A 20,310-nucleotide genomic window follows, 5' to 3' on the forward strand; every position below is an offset into this window, starting at 1 on the left:
CTCTTTCCAGACTGGAAAAATGATAAAATATGAAATAAAAACAGAAATCCAGAAACAGGGAGGTGGCAGTCCTCCACTGCCACCTCCCTCCTCCTCCAGTATCATGTAACATCACAGTACAACAGAAGTTCGAGATCATGGTGGCTTATTTTAAATTCTTTTATGTGTCACGCTGTAATTTACGTATGAAAGCAGATGGGTCGTCCAACGTAACTATATGTTATACAAGTATGAATCAAGTGCACACAAGGTTGGATGAAGGAAATGTGGAGCCGGTAAACCACAGTTTAAGACATAGAAGTCTGCTGGTGTATTATTTTCTTTGAAAGTACAAGTGTTGGGTCCATTCCCGTTTCTAGTTTGCATTTTTTGTAGAATTGCAAGACAATCACTTTATGAAGGATCTGGACTCAAATGCAGGACACCAGAATAAAGGTTTAACAGGCTTATTGAAGATAGAGTCATCTTGAGAGGTATTTCCTCCGCAGCTTTTCTTTTCTCGTTTCACCACACGGGCTGGCAGAGACGAGGAAACGTCCACAGCAGAGCCGAACTACACATCGACCTGGCATCAACCGAGGGGACTCTTCAGCCTTAAAGAGCAGGCAGGTAATCACTGGATTGCAGACAGTTGGATGATTGTGGATGATACGAAACAGCTTCCAGGTGTGTAGCCAGAGTAACCATGGGAACAAACGCCATCTCTGAAACACACAAGCAGGTTAAGGGACAAACCCACACTCACCTCCCCTGTGATTGTGCTGATTGTCTGCACCTACTTCTTGTTTTTCACTGCTGTATACACAGCGCCGTCTCACCCCTCAGTCCTTTGCCTCACTGTCTCTTCTGCTTGTCTTCAGTTAGTTTTCCATTTTTTTATTCTCAGAGTGGATTAATAAAATCTAATCATTGTTAAAGTGACAAGTTTTAAACCCTTTTCAACCTCACTACAGTAGCAAACATCATAACCTGTCAGCTGTGCATCTGTTGGACACGCCCAGGAGTCCGCATAACTCCACCCCTTTAGGCGTGACAGACCTACCTCCTTACCACCAGACACAACCTGCTTCACTGCAGTTTTTTTTCAACTACTTTAATATAGCTTAAATTAACAGTATATGAAGGAATTAAATTAGACACAAAAAGTGTGATTTAATCGCCCGATGGGCCAATGGAGGGAAAAAGTTCTAAAACCACTGATGTGTCTTTGATCTGTGAGCGATTACAGATCAAATTGATATAAAGTAAAGGCTAAAGAAGAAGTCACTCATTTTTTTATGTAGGTAAACATTAAATCTACTCACCTACCTCACCACCATTTTTGGTACTTTTGAGAACTGAGCAGGACGACAGCATCAGTTATTTTTCTGTTGCTGGAGTCTGAACAGCTTATATAACATAAACCCTCCTGAGATGGAGCTTTCTGAACATCCTGCCCACTGCTGCTGTTTTTCATAGTGTAAAGTATCGCTATTAAAAATGTATAGAAACCATAAAATATTCATTCAGACTCAGATTTGCTTTATGATAACGACAGCTAGAAGACTTTTCTGTGCACACACGTTTACTGATGAAGAACCCCTTAATGATGAAACATGGATGTAATCAGGAACTAGAAAGTGCATTTTCTGAAGAAACTGCAGTGTGAATGCTTGAATCTGAATGTATGCACTGAAATGAATTAATTGCTGAATTTTAAATTAAAAAGTTTGAATGAAATAAAAAAACAAAAAAAACAAACTGAATTTAACCTGAAAACAAAAGTGCAGAACTTATGATAGCTGACGTTTACACAGAAGAAGTTGGAAAATAGCTGAAAATGTTTTAAATGTAAATTAGAAAAACCTAAGTAATGAGAAAAGGAAATTTAGAGTCAGAAAACATCTGAATGAATATTAAAAGTTCATACTCTTTGAATCACTGAATGACTAAAATGTGATCCCTCCAATTGGATCCACACAGTTTAAAGTTTTTAAATGTTTGAGCTTTGAAAGACCCAGTGTTGGAAAGAGAACAACGATGGCGACGTTTTGAGGGTAAAATGATGGCTGTAGAGCAAACACTGTGGACACAGCAGCAGTTGAAAGAGAAGTGTTTAAGATGAATCTTGGCAGAGTGGCAGGCAGAGCTCGTTAGGCAGGCAGGTGTGACACGCACACAGACATGCGCCTCACTTTTGCTGCTTAAAATGAACAGAAAAGTCAGGCCGAAACAAATCGTTCCCAAATGAAAAGTACACGTCGTATTGACAAAATTCTTTCACCGTTAGTGGCAGCAATGTCTGGTCTACATAATTCTCAGTTTTCATGCCTGTGGAGTTTATTATATTGGCGTGGTGACAGTGGAAAGAACCCATGCTCTTCTGATTTTCAAACGAACCTCCAGAGCCATTTTAACATTAGAGTCTATGGAAGAGTTGGAGGGAGGAGGCTGTGCATCGGTGACATTTATGAAAGAACCATAACACCTATTACTATAATAAACACATTGGATGAAAGAGGACAGCGGTGGCTACGTTTTGAGGGTAAAACCAGACCTGTAGAGCAAACGCTGCGGACACAGCAGCAGTTTTAAAAAAGATTTTAAGATTAATTTTTTTGCTCCTCTCACTCTAGCAGTTGAGCTGTCTCACTCTAGCGCCAACATTCCGTCCCATACACACCCATTATAAACTCTGAAATGGCTGAAAAAACATCATGAAACTTAAACTGGAACTGAAGAAAAAGTATAATAGATATTGAAAAGATAAATACAAGTTGAATAGTTGAATGTCTTGGCTTCGTTTTAAAGTTTGAATGGTGACTCTATGTCAACGTATGTGGAAGTAGTAAGAGTTTAAAAATGAGTAAGTTGAATGAGAATTTAAATGGTCTCCCCATTGAAATACATGGGAAATTTTTGTTGAAAAAAGTTGAATAAAATTAAAAATATAAATGTTAAAAATGAGAAAAATAGAAGCAGTCATGTCCAAAAGAAGAGGAATCTAATGGTGTTGGAATGGTTTTTCTAAGTTGAACGGTTTTGAAGGAGATAGATGCCAAAAAACGTACGGAATATGGAATAATAGATAACTAGAAAGTGCATTTTCTGAAGAAACTGCAGTGTGAATGCTTGAATCTGAATGTATGCACTGAAATGAATTAATTGCTGAATTTTAAGTTAAAAATGTTGAATGAGATGAAAAATACAGAAATTTTCGCCTGAAAACAAAAGTGCTAAGCTACTAAAAGCTGAAATCCACACAGAAGAAGTTGGAAAACAGCTGAAAATGTTTTAAATGTAAATTACAAAGACCTAAGAAATGAGAAAAGGAAATTTAGAGTCAGAAAACATCTGAATGAATATTAAAAGTTCATATTCTTTGAATCACTGAATGACTAAAATGTGATCCCTCCACTTGGATCCACAAGGTTTACAAGGTTTACATCTGAGCTTTGAAAGACACGGTGTTGGACAGAGAAGAATGATGGCGACGTTTTGAGGGTAAAATGATGGCTGATGAGCAAACACTGTGGACACAGCAGCAGTTGAAAGAGAAGTATTTACTAAGATGAATCTTGGCAGAGTGAGAGAGAGCTCGTTAGGCAGGCAGGTGTGAGCCTGGTTGCTATAGTGACTGCACCCAATGGCTCCCTACACACACAGACAGACATGCGCCTCACTTTTGATGCTTAAAATGAACAGAAAAGTCAGCCCGAAACAAATCCTTCCCAAATGAAAAGTACAGGTCGTATTGACAAAATTCTTTCACCGTGAGCACCAGCAATGTCTAGTCTACCAAATTCTCAATTTTCATGCCTGTGGAGTTTATTATATAGACGTGGTGACAGTGTAAAGACACCATGCTCTTCTGATTTTCAAACGAACCTTCTGAGCCATTTTAACATTAGAGTCTATGGAAGAGTTGGAGGGAGGAGGCTGTGCATTGGTGCCATTTATGAAAGAACCATAACACCTAGTACAATAGTAAACACATTGGATGAAAGAGGACAGCGGTGGCTACGTTTTGAGGGTAAAATCAGACCTGTAGAGCAAACGCTGCGGACACAGCAGCAGTTTTAAAAAAGATTTTAAGATTAATTTTTTCGCTCCTCTCACTCTAGCAGTTGAGCTGTCTCACTCTAGCGCCAACATTCCGTCCCATACACACCCATTATAAACTCTGAAACGGGTGAAAAAACATCATGAAACTTAAACTGGAACTGAAGAAAAAGTATAATAGATATTGAAAAGATAAATACAAGTTGAATAGTTGAATGTCTTGTCTTCATTTTAAAGTTTGAATGGTGGCGCTATGTCAATGTGTGTGGAAGTAGTAAGAGTTTAAAAATGAGTAAGTTGAATGAGGATTTGAAGGGTCTCCCCATTGAAATACATGGGAAATTTTTGTTGAAAAAAGTTGAATAAAATTAAAAATATAAATGTTTAAAATAAGAAAAATACAAGCACACTTGTCCAAAAGAAGAGGAATCTAATGGTGTTTGAATGGTTTTTCTAAGTTGAACGGTTTTGAAGGAGTTAGATGCCAAAAAACGTACGGAACATGAAATAATAATAAAGAAACAGAAGAACAATACTGTGAATGCTTTTACAAGCATTCACACTAATAAGAAAGATTACAACAACAATACTGTGAATGCTTTTACAAGCATTCACACTAATTAAGAGTCACAAACCTGGAGGAGGCGGAAGTATCCCGGTGTCAGTCTTCTCAGTCTGATCATCATTCCTGCTGCCTCCGTTTCTCAGACGGGAGAGGAGCTTCCTGCAGGAGAGGAAAACTCCCATCCCTCTTACTGTTTTCATTAAGTGAGCATTGTTAGATGAGATTCATGCAGACAGTATGGCTCAGTTTCCCAGACATGGACTTAGATTTAAAACAATTTTCAGAGGAGATCTTTTCTTTTAATTTAGGACTAGGCTCACTCAGTGTCTGGCAAACTGGCTGAATATATTATGGTTGCTTTGGATGCCTTCACTGTTTGACGGGAAAAGCCCAAAAAGATATAATTAGATGCATTTTACAGAAAAAATAAAGGAAAAAGACACATTTGTTCTTCCACATCTCATTTATCCTGCTGTGACACCCTCTGATTTATCTCAAGGAGAACTTAATCTTCTTGATGGAAATCGACTTTAAAAACAGATTTCTGCCTCACTTTGAACTGCCTGGTTTATTTGAGGATGTTTTTAATAGATACATATTTAAACCATAATCAAGAGAAGTAAATCTCTGTGGAGAAATGAACACTTTTTAATTTTATTTTGAGCTACTCATTGTAACAAGCCTAATACGTCGCAGACAACATAAAACTGTCTTTAACCCAACTAGTTTAGTCTTATTGAGGTAATTCAAACTGATATCACAGCCTTACATATGTTTTGTCACATAAATCTCAGTTTCAAAGCCACTAAAGTAAGGAAATGTTTGAGGATATAATTGTTTTTATTAATATCAATACCTTATTTTAAGTCTTCTTGTTTAGTATTTCTAAGGCTTACACTGTGTGACCCTTTAATAAACAGTTTATAACACATTTTAAAATGTTTTTGGACGTATTTGCCTTAAGCAGAAGCTAACTGATGACTTTAAAAGCTGTAATTATATAAACTTTTACTTTATCACATTAAGAGCTTCATTATAATGTGTTATAAACCATTTATTGTTGGTGTCTCCACAGCGTCATCAGCCTTCAGGTAAAACATATCAGTCTCACAGTTTGAAGTTAGGAGGTCCTCGTGGAGTTGATGAGCATCCAGTTGGGATCCAGACGTGCCTTCATCGACGGCAGACGGACCTCCGGCCCCGTGAAGCCCCTCGGCAGTCCAAACAGCGGGCAGCCTGACGTGCTGAAGAGGGTCCTGTGTGTCCCTGCTCTTTTGTACAGTGTGCCACACAAACACCCGCAGCGCCGCATGAAAAGCTCCGGCCTGTCAGGGGTGATTTGGCCATCCAGCCAGTGAGACGGGTGAGAGCGGAGAGAGGAGGAGGAGAAGAAGAGGTCGCTCTGTGCAGCATGTTGCACGCTTGAAGGAACATGTGTGTTAATGCACTGCAGTCACTTATGTAACCCATAAAAGAGAAAATACTTTTTAACAACCCAGCAGTAAAAAGTTTAATTTTTACAGCCAAAAAAACTGCAAGCTGCAGCATTTAATGAGAGCGTTAATGTAATTACACTGTGGGCTTATTATGTTTGAAGGTACAGTGATGTTACATAATGCAGCCGAGTCTATGAGGGCACATTGATTGTTCAGGCTCTCTTTGTTCGTGGTGCAGGAGTGGTTACATAAATGCAGGATGAAAACATTAGAATTTTATTTTTAACGATTTAAAGATCATTGTTAAATCTATTTACTTTATTGGTTTTGATGCAAAAACCATAATTATTTGAAAACAAAACAATTTGAATTTAAAACAGATTGTACATGAATGCTCTGTGCACTGAAATAAGTCATGTTAGCTCCAAAGGAAAGCCAAGTTACTGCTTCTGACAGCCACGCTGAGAGGACTTGAAAAATATGTAAATAAATAAAAATATAATAGTCTGGTTATGGCTCAGATAAGTCTTCAGGAAATTAAAGTAAGCCAGTGTAACGTTGTCTGAAAGGACAGAGACTGTGTGTGTGTGCCTGTATAAAGGGCTGGGGTGGTGGGCTAGACTACAAGGTGTTGATTGTACACATGGAGTGACCTCACGTCTGCATCTGCTGCATCCCTCTAGAGCCACAGGAACCAGAAATATAAACACTATAAGCGGCTTTCTTTAATTATTTTTCTTTTATCTTTCTTGTTTTCTCTTCCTGATAAGTTGGTTTTCTTGTTCTAGCCTTAGTTTTTAGATCTTGGTCTGTATTTTGCTTCGGTTCCTATTTTGAGTTTCGATTGTCCCAATCTGTTCTCGTCTCTGTGTTAATGCTGTTGGGTTCATGTTTAATGTGAGTCTAATCCCCAATCGTCACTCTGTCTAGAATTACACCTTGCACTCAAAACAATGGTACTTGTCCTCATAAATATGAAGCAATAACTGTGAGTAAAATGCAAATTATTCAAATTATTAATGAATAATGTAAACATGCTTGGTATAAACTGAATGCACACCAATTAAGTAAATTTCATTTAACCATTAAGTTTAATGTTTAACATTTCACTTTGGTAACAAAATTACCAAAAAAAACTTGCATAATTAACTTACTTAAAGTCTGCATTTTTGGGTATAATAATATATTTTTTTTTAGTGTGGGTTGTTTGCACTGAGTCACTCCTTCACTGCCCTTTTTTCCCCCCGTTTAAAACAAAACGTATGTATCTACTTGCCGATTGGACTCAGTTATTTTGGACTGCTTTAAACTATCATTTAACTCGCGATCGTGGCTCAAGAGTTGGGAGTTCGCCTTGTAATTGGAAGGTTGCCGGTTCGAGCCCCGGCTTGGACAGTCTCGGTCGTTGTGTCCTTGGCCAAGACACTTCACCCGTTGCCTACTGGTGGTGGTCAGAGGGCCCGGTGCCGCCAGTGTCCGGCAGCCTCGCCTCTGTCAGTGCGCCCCAGGGTGGCTGTGGCTACAATGTAGCTTGCAATCACCAGCGTGTGAATGGGTGGATGACTGGATATGTAAAGCGCTTTGGGGTCCTTAGGGACTAGTCAAGCGCTATACAAATACAGGCCATTTACCATTAAAGTTCACTTTAAGTTGTAATGAACTTTCTGACCCCTCTGCTCTACTCATGTATCTTGACAATTCCTGTAAAACACCTTAATGCAGTCTTTACATTAATACAGTTTAATTTTATGAGCGTACAGCACAATAAATGCTGTTACATGAAGAATGTGAATGCCTTGTATTAAGAGTGACTTCGGTAACGTCAGTCTGCAGAAGACGCCGTGCTGAAGTAGTTTGGGTTTGGTGTTGTTGGTTCTCCTTTGTCCTCGCTTGGGGCTCTGACCGGCGTTCTGACCAGCGTCACCTTCACTCCTGCCGGACCCTGAGCGTCCGTGCTCTCCACTCCAACGACGTGTCCGATGAAATGCTGAAACACACCGAAACAGAACGTCAAGACTACAGCGAGTTGCTCCTCAATTTTTTAAATTTTGATCATTGTTCACAAACAACAGGAAAATAACTGAATTAAAGATAAAGAAACTCTTTTGTATCTAACAACTCTTTACAGAGCATATTCTAAAGGGCATCACATTTCACCAAAACTTCAGATTTATATTTGGTTATCACCTTAAAATAAGTTTGCATAATAACTACACCAATTCCTCACCACCATTTGTTCTTACCCCCTGCGTATTTAAGCGTACCTTTTCCACTGACTTCATGATCATTTTGTGCTTTGTGCATTATTAGTGCAGAGTTAAGATCTACTGAAGTTATTAGAAAGGCTATTTATTAGTTTGCTCCATTTAACTTTAGTTTAACTAATGTAATAAAGGAGATTCCCAAGTTTGGCAATAATAAAGTACGTCTAATCTCATCTTATATATTTTCATTCATCTTCTTCATTTATGTTATTGGACCCCTGAATTTCAGGATTTATCTACTATTAAAACTAATTTCAGAGATGCTTTCTAAGCCACAAACTCCAAATTAAGCTGAAATTCATTACATGCATTAAAATGCTCATTCTCAGAACCAGAAAATGAGCTATACCTGAAACAGACTTTTTTCTTTGCTCCATTTTGTGAAAATAAGATATGAGATTTAATTATTTTAAATCAATTAAGCGGGTGACCTGTAAACGTCATGAAATGTTAAGTGTAAAGACCTCAGCAGGGCGGATAGCAGCATCCTCGTGCTTTGGTTTAGGTCTGGATGATTCGGCGTTCTTCTCCCTCTGTGCTTTTACTTCCTGTATACAAAGCACATAACAAAAATATACACTTACTACTTATACTGAGAATCTAGATATTATCATTATTATTATTATTATTACTATGATAGAATTTATAGTTAAAAATCTTTAAACCTTCAGGGCTTCATAGTTTGAAGTCCTAGAAACATAATCCTCCCATGACTTCGCCATGAACTCCTTTTGCTTCCAGCGAGACTTCATCTGTGATAAAGACAAAAAAAAGTCAGAATTCATTTTACTATCAAATCAAATCAATTTTATTTATATAGCACTTTTAAAAACAACAACTGTTGACCAGAGTACTGTACAATAAAATAATTAGATAAAATTTAAAAGGAAAGTAGAATAAAAGATAAGAAAAAAATAAGAATAAAATAATGACAGACTCATACATTATTAAAAGCCAAAGAGTAAAAATGGGTCTTTAAACGAGTTTTAAACGTATCCAGTGTTGGAGAGGTCCTGATATGTAAAGGCAGTTTCGGCATCTCCTCCAACTAAAACAAATTGTCCCAGAGGATCTCTGCTTCTAGTCAAACATACAATGAAAATGTTTTACTAGACATACAAAAAAAAAAGAAAAAAAAAGATTGAATTTGTTTGATTATGCATGTGAAAATAAATCTGATTATTTGTATAGTAGCTCAGGAAGAAAAAAAAACAATCTGTGTAATATAATTTGTCTTTTTTTTATTAAAGAAAAACATTTTAAGTTGACTTTCATGTAAGCTATTTCCACTCTTTTACTCCGTACCTCTGTGTATGTGAGTTTCTCCTCGCTGATGTCCTCCTTCTGATGGTGCTCCAGGATGCTGTTTTGTTCCTCCACGATCCTCCTCGCCGTGTCCTCTGCGATCTTGCAGATGGTGCTCAGAGCCTCCTGGTCGGGGCTGATCGGCCTCACGCCTTCCAGGCTCAGTTCCCGACTGATCTCATCCCACACCTCACCGACCTGCAGCACCACAAGAGACAGATGTTGATGTTTATCTCGGTTTATGTCCTCTGCATCTGAAACCTTTAAGAGAGCTTCAGACTTCTTTACTCCATGTGACTAACGGTTATTTATAGATGGTTTTCCTGACAGACTTTCACTGCCTGAGTATCCAAAACTTAAGCTGCTGGTTCAGCCACAGTAAGACAAAATAAGTCCCTCAGAGTTCTCGCTCTCTGTATTTTGTTGAACGAGGAATTTTGTACTTTCACTTTGAATATCTCTACTCTACTCACAGCTAAAGCTTCATTTTAATTTCAGGTTTGAACAAACTTTTGAACAGATTGTAAGTCTGAGCAACTATTATATGAAGCATCAACAGTATTTTCTCTTCACTTTTACCTTAAAGTCTAGATATCTCCTGATGATGGTCAGAGTCACATAATCTTTTCCCAACAATCCAGGAAGATCCTGAAACCCTGAAAAAGAAAAAGTCACAAATACTACTGATTGCTTTTTAATATAACAATATTAGCTGTGCCCAACAACTGAATGTTTTGAACAGAACGTCATGATATCATTTTATTACTCTGCTATTTCAAAACTTCAAAATATCTTCAATCAATAAGTGATACATTTCATTTAAAAAAAGCCAAATTGAGACTGAATATGATTTGAAAGGCTACAAGAAGCAACATGTAAAAATAGCATTTTGTTTTACAACCTTCTGGATTTTGTTTTAATGGTATTTATTAATAAAAATAAATACTAAATAAATAAATATGTAAACTGGTCTATAGGAGGAGCTACAAAGAAATTGGGCTAATCAAATAATCTAATTACAAAATCTTCTTAATAAATACTTTACATTTAGTATGAAACTGAATAATTTGTTTGGTTACCAATTTTGCAGAAGACGGAGTAAATCTTCAATCGCAGGTTCTCTGACATCTCCAATACTGCAGCACTCGGCACGTTAGCAGGAAATGAAAGCTGAGCTTCATCCAGCTGGAAAAGACTGAGGATGGGCCTCTGAGGATCTTCAAGATATAAGAAATAACAAAGAGAAATATGTGAGATTACAGAGCCAAAAGGGCCTAAAATCTGATTTTTACCTGCTGGCAAAATGTAAAACTTTTAAAACTTTCTGTCTGAGACGGAGAGATGAAAAAAAATCCATCAGCTATGCAAAAACCCACGCAAAAAATGTATTTTCATTTACATTATGTTTCCAGTTATATTTAACCATTCCCTGCATCTGGTTGGCTCAGTGGTGCAGAACATTATCGTTACATAAAAATGTCAGATAAAAATCAGATGTTTATAAAATCCAGGTTGGGAAAAGAAATAATGCTGTGTATGTCAAAGTCCAACACAGACAGTGGAGGACAAAGCAGAGGCGCCTGTAAAAGACCCCAAAACAACATTACAGACTAACAGGATACTTTTTTTTTTTTTTAATTGCATCAGCAGTTTAGTAGAAACATTGACCTGTTAGTGCAGCAGAAATCTAAAAAACATAAAGTTCTTTATTTCGATTTGATATCTAATTGAAAGAAAAAGATTAAATCTGTTCTCAGTGTAATGAGCTGAATGTCTGGATGACAGTAAATGGCTGGCTTTTTAAGTCTCACTGAATAAATGTGTCAGCCACAAACTATTCTTCTTCTCCTCAAAGCCTCATCATTTACTCCTCGTGCTCAACTAGACCGACCTGCGATGCTTCCATGTTGATTTCGAGGAACTCCTAGCTCCTCCTCTTCCTCTCTCCACAGCTGCAGCAGGAGTCTCGGAGCCGTCTGTCCGTTGCCGTCCCTCCACGTCAGAATGTACGGCACCGTGTTCGGGTTGTCACATAACTCTAGCAGGATGGCGAGGACGACACCGTGCACACACCTGGGGCTTGTCTGCAGGAGAAAAGGACGTTTATATTACCTGTGAACGCTGCCTTACATGAACTAGCTTTAACACAGAGCAGCTGAAATCCTATTTTTAATCGCAAAATACAGGTAGAAAAAAGGAAACTTTTACTCACACTGAGTAAGTGGAGGAGAAGAAACACCCCGTCTTTAACCAGAAAGTAATCTTCTGTGGTGTAGCAGCCTACGATACACGACCTGATGGGAGAAAAGGCGCACAGACAGAAACTTTCTCAGCTGTAGGAGACAAAAAATAGACCCCTGATAGTTGGCTTGTAATTGCAACAAAAATGTGCTTGTTGAGCTGCTCGCAGGTCCATAACAGAACTGAAAAATCAAGTTTAGACCCGTATGACAAGTGTTATGATGACCTGAACTCGAGGTCATTATAACAGATCTCGAGATTCTGTACTTTTATTTCTAATGTGGTAGACATCAAAGATTTCTCCAGATTAGGTTAAAGTTCACTGACCCTCTGCTGATGGTCATATCTGTTACTACACTATAGCCTATGGATAAAACTATGATTAAATGTGACAGGCAAAGGACAAATTACTGTGAGTAATAGGGAGACTTTTAAAAGTTCATGTGTACCATAAACTAATGCTTACAGCCCAGTATTTAAGGCATAACTCTCACCAGTCTCTGGAGCACAAATTGGGTATTATTAGAACGCTACAGCACCATCTCCTCAGAGCACAGTCCCCCCCTCCAGGATCCTCCAGGATCCAGAAGGTTAATCACTGCCTGCATAAAAACTGTTGGTGATCCCTCATGTCAGGGGTGTCCAACTCCAGGCCTCGAGGGCCGGTGTCCTGCAGGTTTTAGATGTGTTTGATCCAACACAGCTGATTTAAATGATAAATTTACCTTCTCAACTTGAAGTTGAAGTTCTCCAGAGGCCTGGTAATGAAATAATCATTTGATTCAGGTGTGTTAACCCAGAGTGAGATCTAAAACCTGCAGGACACCGGCCCTTAAGGAGTTGGATAACCCTGCCTTATGTGAACAGCTGAGACAGGCTTTTTGAAAAACACAGCATCTCTGTCACTTTCCAAAGCATACTACGCCAAAAAATGGTCCACTCCAAGGAGCCCAGGTCTCTCGGAGTAAACAGAATAATATAGTGTACGTCATTAAGTGCCAGGAGGATTGCTGTTTATCATGCATCAGGGAAACCAAACAACCTCTCGCTAAACACACAGAAGACCTGCGTCCTTGGGGTGGGACTCTGCAGTCTTTTGAACCTGCAGGCCAGTGGCCAATCTTTCAATTATGAGGAAGTGCACATCCTGGGCAGGGAGCAACACTGGTTAGAGCGAGGAGCCAAGGAAGGCGAACAACCATAGTACGTCTGTCACCTTCTTACAGTGCCCTGATTGCAGCCACTCCCAAGCTCACTGTGAGTCGTACTGATTAATGTTCATTATGACTAGTTTACTGCATAAACCTTCAGAAAAACGAAAGATATTGATGAAAATAAAATAAATATCAGCAAAAGGCCCCAGATTTAAGAGGTTAAATGCCTCTGAGCTGAGCTGCATTCATATTATGTAAACTGAGCAAGTCCCATTTGTCCGCTAAGGCAGTTATGCCATTAAATCAAAGTGAGTTTTTCATCTGCTCCAATACAGAAACTATATTAAACAATTAAATTATGCCTAACAAAGACATCATCATACATCTGGCTAACAGAGTTACACTTCTGGTTTCTCATATTACTCTAGCCTGGATCTGGCAAATGTAAATGACTGTACAAATATGAATACAGCAGTTCATCTATTAAAGTGTTCTGCAGTTCACTGACCACACACAGTCCACTGTGGAGAGCACGAGCTTGTTGTGTCCGAGGCCGCTGTAAAACTTGTCGGAGCCTTTTTTCAGAAAATGAACCGCCATCTCAACTCCCTCTGAGCCAAACAGTTCCTATGAAACAGAAGAGGCAGCAAACAAACACAGACTCACCGGATATCCAACCACCCAGCTCTAAGCGCTTTAATTAAGTTAGCAATATGAGCTTTACCTTTCTGTGCATGTCGGTCTCACACAGCGTTGAAAGGATCACCTGAATATCCGACTTTATCTCCAGAGCGACGACATCATCTTCATCAGGACCCGCGTCTATCTGCATGAGAATCCCTGAGGAAACACGACAGCTTTGACTCTACTGAATTCATCAACAGTAAATGTTGATATTGAGCATGTGTCATGTGTCCAGTCCAGTCACCCAGAAGCTGGTTGATGATTCCCTGATCACAGAGGTCCTGGTTTACAGACTCTTCACCCAGAGAAGTCACCGATCTCAGCACTCTGATACAGTGCCGCGTCTGCGCCTTCTTACCGCCTCTGCCTCCGGTGGCGTGGAAGCTGTGACCCTGGCCAAAGTAAGAATCTGGAATAAAAGAGAGAATATAGTTACTGACTGATTGATCAGTTTGTGAAAAAGTTTGCGAACCCTTTAAGATTTTGTATATTTCTGCATAGATATTATCTAAAATATAATTAGTGTTTTACCCATTTCCTAAATACAGATAAAGAAAACCTGATTAAAAATTCAAATGAAAATGTTTCATTGGACTTTATTTAATGAGGTGTGTATTACATGGATTACATACTTCATTAAAAGTCAAAAGCATGTGAGAGTCCTATATTTTGTCAAGTTATCCCACTTATGAGTCCGTGTTACATGGCTTCAGTCGCCTTCCGTTTCCTTGATTAGTACACAGTCTGTCTGACGGTGGATTGGTGTAGACCAGGGGTGGGCAATCTCAGTCCACGAGGGCCGGTGTCCCTGCGGGTTTTAGATCTCACCTTGGGTCAACACACCTGAATCACATGATTAGTTCGTTACCAGGCCTCTGGAGAACTTCAGGACATGTTTAAATCAGCTGTGTTGGTTCGAGGACACATCTAAAACCTGCAGGGACACCGGCCCTCGTGGACTGAGATTGCCCACCCCTGGTGTAGACCAAACTCTTTAGAGACGGATGAGCATCCGTCCATAGAAATCTTTATAATTAAGAAAATTGATTTTAAATAGCTAATTTAAAATGTTTACAAAGTGCTCTGACAGACAGTGTCTTGGTTCTCTGATCGTTGCATGTACTAACAGCAACCTGTCGTTGTTTCCAGAGGGTTGCGGAAATGAGTGGAAGAAGTGTAGCGCTGTTGGCACCATCGGGAGAAGATTAACTCACCAAAGACAGTGAGAAGCCACAGTACGGGAAGCATGGAGAGGATTATTTGCATCTTTGTCTTGCTTTACTGTAAACAAACACACTGAGCTCTACACAGGAAGTCCTGTGTTTGGGTCCTGCTTTCATATCTTTGGCAAAGAAAGTAGTTAAAGTGACAGAGATTATAAGGCACAAGTTAAAGCGTCAGCTGAAGTGCCGAGAGGAGTTGAAATGTGTATTATTTAAGAGCTATTTTTGGTTAGATTTGGGGGTGTGATTATGAGGTATTTTGTAAGCTGTGAAACTAGTTAAACTATCAGTTGTATAAAAAAAATAACCTTTAAGAGACAAAAGAAGCTGAAGAGTATGATTAAAAAGTAAGAGATAAAAGCTGTTTAAATGTCTGTTGTGTAGCAAATCATGGTAATGACAAAAAGTGAGTGTATAAGTGACTTTGTTTGGCTCAAATACACTCCGATAGGACACTGCAATTCCCTTGACCTTTAACCTTTCAGATACAGTACAGATTCTGCTTGTTCTTGTTTTTCTTGTGTTTCCTAACCTGGCCCAACACACCAGTCCAGCAGGAGTAGCAGACAGGTACTCCCCTCACAGGAAATGTACTCCTCCAACATGAGCGGCCCGATGGTGGCGAGGGTGGCCAGCGCCTGCAGCTGGAGCTCCTCCTTCTGCGCAGCGGACCAGTGACGTGACCCCGACTGACGCTCAGACGAGGAGGCGACAGGCGGCTTCATGAGCGCCAGCAGAGCCAGAACAACACGTTCTTCTTTATAAAGCTGAGAGAAGAAAACTGAGTCATCACACAGGTTATCCAAACTTAAACAATGACTGGGTGAGCGTGTGACTGACCTGCAGGGCAGCAGAGTCCCTCGACATAACAACCAGCAGATTCAACAGCAACTTCTTCATTTTCAAGTCTTCGTTACTATAGCTGAGCTTCAGGTTGCGGATCAAAGGGTTGTGACTTTTCACTAAAACATAAAAAAATAAGCAGTTTTATTTTTTATAAAAGATGCTACTGTATTCATGAATAATGAAGTCATTTGTAAAAAAGTGTGCAACATTTAAAGGATAGAGTGCCCTCACGCTCTGGAAATGTGCTGAAAACCACAAGCTGTTTGGCAAATGAACTCTCCTGAAAATTAGAAACACCTCAAATTATTAAAGAAATTCATAAAAACACCCAGTGGGTGGAAAAAAAAGTAACAAATTGCTATTTATTAAACTGTCCTGTACTCACAATAAGCTGTGAGCCTGGACTTTCTGCAATGAGAGTTGTGATCACGAGCAGATCGTTTCTGAGTTGGAGGTCTGAATGTCCAGAGCCGGTGTTCAGCAGGTGAAAAAATGCTTCTTTCAGAGAGCTGAGGAACAAATAAAGCCAAAAGTCAGATATCAAAGGATAAATGACAGCACAAAGGCCTGCCACATAAGGAACACACAACCAACAGAAATCAGACGAATTACAAATAATTAAACTTTTCCATTAAAAATGATGGTTTGGCTAAAATCAGAGCTGCGGGCATTTCAATTACCCGTATAAGAAATGTAAAATCATTACACATAACAAAAGAATGATGTATTTATGTTTATTTCATTGTAGTTCTGTATTTCTTCCCTAGTCTTTTAAAGGTGTGTTGATTGTTCGATGCATTTAATAGATTAGAAAAACATTGTACTTAAAATCTTGAAATTTTTGTGAAGTAAACTCCAAGGAAATTTCCCTCATGCTGCCTCATTTAAAAGATCCTACATCCATCAGGCACATGGTGCACATTTAAAAGCATCTTAAATGAGGAGGACACGCGTACAGGACACACTCCAGGGTGCCGAGCTGAGCGGTGACCACCTCCTTGTTGCCCCTCTCCAGCAGGTTCCAGAGGATTTCGGAAGAACGGAACAGGACCTGGCCGGTCGGATCGTGGTCGTTCATGTGGAGACATATCGTCTCTGCTCCTCGTGCGTGGAGTATTGAAGAACAGTTCATATCTGTGGTTGTAAAGTGAAACATAGGCGTGTGTAACCTAGTAAATAACCCAGTTATTTTAAGGACACTTAAAATCATCATTGTCCGAAAGTCTGATTTATGTTCTTGAGAGCTGGCTACGTTCTCCAATGAAGGAGGTCATCTGCTCCTCCCCTTCCCTCCCTCACTGGCTCTGCACTGAAATAAATGACTGACCAGAGCAGCTGGAGAGGATCTGAAGGATGTGAAGGAGTTGCAGTTTGATGGTGGGCTGGTTTTCGAGAGTGGCCATGGAGAGGAGAAGCGTCTGAGCCAGCTCACTGCGCTCCAGCAGCTGCAGCCTGTAGCCTGGAGAGGTCGGCTGGAGGCCTGAGGAAACAGAGCAGAAACATTATTAAATACAACTATAAATGTTTAAATGCCAGGTTCAACATCAGGGAAGAAACAAGCTAAGAGATCATTATAAGCCATTTAAAGTGGACTTATTAAGGTGATTTCCAGCTCCATGTTTGGACTGTACTGCAGTAGTTTTGTATGACTCACAGTTCAAAATTATTTATCTTGTACTCAGCAATAACGCAATCCCTCACATCAGCTTCTGTTTAAAACAAGTCATTTTAGCCCTTTTCCTCTTACCCCAACCTCATCCTGATTGGCTGACCCTCACAAACAGAAGCAGGTGGTGCTTCTATGCTTACATGCAGAGTTGTGCAACTTAGATGAACCATCATTACCCAAAACTTTTGAAATGTTAAAAATAATCATTAAAAATTCTAAAAGCGTGCATAAAACAGAAATTAAGGAAAAACACATTAAGGAACAAGATAATTACACTGATAAGTAAAGAGGAATCATCATTAAAAAAGTCATGCCATGGTCATAAAAAAAAACACAAATTAGATTCAGATGAAAATAAAAATTAGAGTCTCACTAAACATGAGTTTCTGGAACAAATGATGGTCAATTACTTTAATAAGGACTAAACTAACAACAAAATATATAAGTAAAAATGAGCCCTTGTAGTGACCAGCCACCTACTTCACACTGGTGATATGACTCTTGAAAGTCTACCCAAAACACTCTTTTAAATTATCAGAAAAATAAGTTACCAATCCTTATTTCAGCCTCATATTTGACAGATTTTATGATCTATTCAACTTGTGCTATCATGTGTTCAAAAACTTTATCTCTTAATCCTGAACAGCCTCATAGGACACTGGGTATGGCTGTAAGGTCATGTACATATCTATATGAAATCTAACCAATTCTAATAAAGAAAACATGAAGAAAACAAATGAAAAGAAAAGAGAAGAAACACAAAGGACAAAGAAAAGCACAAGCATGCCACCACAGACGCCATGACAGAGCCTCACTTAGTGAAAGTCTAGAAAATCGGTTGTTAGAAGGGAAAGTCCGAGGCTTTCGTGTGGTACCATCCGTACCATCGAGCATCTGTTTGGGAGCCACAGAGCTGTAGAATGATTTCACGCATTCAAATATGAGCTGCCTCACTTCGGCATCAGACACTCTCATCAGACACCCTGCCAAGAGAAACACAACTCAGAAGAGCTCCATGTCGTCATTCTCATCTGAAGAATATTAAAACTGGACTAACTTAATCCGCAACTGTGCAAGTTTCAAGTTTAACCATTTAAATTAATGGAAGTTTACTCTTTTTAAGTTAACAAAAAGTTCAAATGATTAAACATTTCTTAAAATTTAATAATCTATGTTTCTGAGTTGTTTTTAAACATTTACATTTTTAGAGGGAGCTAGCTTGTTTTGAATGTCATGCAGCATGTAAGGTTAACATGCCACAGCAGAAATCTTTTGATTATTAGGTTTGTAAAAATGTGATCATGTATCGCAAAGAAGACCATTAAAAACCAATTAAAATAATAAAAATGTTTCAAAATTAGAAGCTGGAATTATGAAATGTTTCACAATTTTGTTCCTGTTTTTTTTATTTTTAACACTATGAGCAAATAATGTGACTTTCTGTCTTTAAAAAAAAAACAAAAAAAACAACACAATTTGCACCTGTATATAAATGTATTTAAAGCAGCAGTGACTGGCCAATCTGCGAGCGCTTTATTACCCATATGAGAGAGAAACTCTGTGACGTCCTGAGCGTAGTGCAGCTCGTCAGATGTCTTCTCCTTCAGAAAGGGAAGCCTGAGACGAAAGACAGCAGCACTCTGACGATCAGATCATCTTGTGAGATAAAATATGAGCTGTTTGCTTGAAGGGTTTCTTACCTACAAATTGTAAGAGCTTCACACAGAATGGACACATATTCGGGGTGATCTGTCACCTTCTCTGCGCAGATGTTGAGTATTTTTGCGATGGCTGTCAGTTCTTTTAAAAGCTTCAGACAGTTAAAGAAGTTTTTGGCAGATTTTTGACTCATGCAGAGCTAAATCCCGACAAGGAGATGGGTGATGGGTCATTGTGATAACTCAGCCTATTTCTGAACACAGAAAATGCTGACAGAAAGAGTGATGCTGTGATAAATTAGAGCCTTGGGACCAATGTTTGGTTTTGTGTTTACATGGTATGAGAGCAGATCTATTTCCATCACTGCAGCAGGGGACCATAATGAGGAAAATTTGACAATCTGCTGCGCTGTGTGACACATGAGAGGGGTTTCTTAGAAAGACAGTCTACAATAAGAGAAAGAAATGAAAGGATACAAAGCCAATTTGGCTTTTCTTCAGTAGTTTCTTCAGAACAAAAAGGTGCCTTTCCTTCAAGTTAGTCTTTAGTAAAAATAGGGGGATTAAATGCACTATATGTGTAATACAATAGCAGAAAAAAGAGGACTGGCATTCAGGTTTTTAACTTACTGTCAAAGGATCTTCAAGAAGACGAATCACCTTACTGAGATCGAGACTTTTAGCATTAACCTGGAGAGGAATTTAGGTTATAGTTTCGGCTGGGATATAATTTGCAATTTCTGAAATGCTCAGAAAAGTCAGAAACAATTTAACAGCAACACTATTGTGTTCAGCTGTTGATCCTTTAAATACCTGTAAATCAGGCGTTATCACACTCTAACAATGTCATTTACTTTCCCAGTGGAGACATTTCCAAACTGCTCACCTCCTGATGGCGGTGGCTCTTCTGGGATGCTTTCAAACCGATTACAGGGATCCCCGGCTTTCTTCTGTGCACAACTTTTCCCGAATCCATTTGTAAATTCAGAACCGCTTTCTGGCTTCAGTTTTTAAAGGCTAAAATTTTCAAAAATTAAACATCCTCTTTTTTTTAATACCTGCTGTTTTTGTTTTCGAACAAATGTGCTAACATTAAACGATGCTCAGCCTGAGCTTACGTAGATTTTTAACAATCACCTCTCCTCTTCTTCTCTCCGTTTATGTTGCCAGTCTGACGGCGTACTGCCGTTGCTATGGTTACCCTGGCAGTACGGAGAGCGGCAG

At 39.0% G+C, this 20,310-nt stretch overlaps 2 protein-coding genes across 4 annotated transcripts in view; both read right to left on the reverse strand.

Moving 5' to 3' along the window:
- The window catches only part of LOC148096679 (uncharacterized), a 20,014-nt gene extending 13,510 nt beyond the window's left edge, over nucleotides 1–6,504 (reverse strand). Inside the window, exons 1-3 of the mRNA XM_087834773.1 lie at nucleotides 5,718–6,504; nucleotides 4,677–4,765; nucleotides 1–704 (exon numbers count right to left, since the gene is read on the reverse strand). The exon at nucleotides 1–704 is cut by the window's left edge and continues 503 nt beyond it. The gene's annotated coding sequence lies outside the window, so the exon portion shown is untranslated. The remainder of the gene's footprint in view (nucleotides 705–4,676; nucleotides 4,766–5,717) is intronic.
- Nucleotides 6,505–7,595: 1,091 nt separating this feature from the next.
- LOC102794630 (cilia- and flagella-associated protein 69-like) lies at nucleotides 7,596–20,272 on the reverse strand. Of its 3 annotated transcripts, none has more exons than XM_087834808.1 (23): nucleotides 19,973–20,272; nucleotides 19,717–19,776; nucleotides 19,564–19,629; nucleotides 19,129–19,238; nucleotides 18,969–19,045; nucleotides 18,313–18,411; nucleotides 17,087–17,239; nucleotides 16,716–16,893; nucleotides 16,145–16,268; nucleotides 15,991–16,039; nucleotides 15,754–15,875; nucleotides 15,446–15,680; nucleotides 13,935–14,099; nucleotides 13,731–13,846; nucleotides 13,515–13,633; nucleotides 11,824–11,905; nucleotides 11,503–11,695; nucleotides 10,691–10,828; nucleotides 10,191–10,267; nucleotides 9,612–9,809; nucleotides 8,972–9,058; nucleotides 8,771–8,854; nucleotides 7,596–8,029 (listed from the first exon to the last, which is right to left on the reverse strand). In XM_087834808.1, exons 1-23 carry the CDS (start codon nucleotides 20,060–20,062, stop codon nucleotides 7,865–7,867), a joined length of 2,787 nt encoding a protein of 928 aa, XP_087690934.1. In that variant the 5' UTR covers nucleotides 20,063–20,272; the 3' UTR covers nucleotides 7,596–7,864. The 3 variants fall into 3 exon arrangements, with proteins under 3 accessions (XP_087690934.1, XP_087690933.1, XP_087690935.1); XM_087834807.1 differs by having other exon boundaries at nucleotides 18,244–18,411; XM_087834809.1 differs by lacking the exons at nucleotides 19,129–19,238; nucleotides 19,564–19,629 and having other exon boundaries at nucleotides 18,244–18,411; nucleotides 19,900–19,978.
- Between the last annotated feature and the right edge of the window lie 38 nt (nucleotides 20,273–20,310).

The sequence above is a fragment of the Neolamprologus brichardi genome, chromosome 22, assembly GCF_056152115.1.
Source record: "Neolamprologus brichardi isolate AB-2024 chromosome 22, ASM5615211v1, whole genome shotgun sequence".
Classification (NCBI taxonomy): domain Eukaryota; kingdom Metazoa; phylum Chordata; class Actinopteri; order Cichliformes; family Cichlidae; genus Neolamprologus; species Neolamprologus brichardi.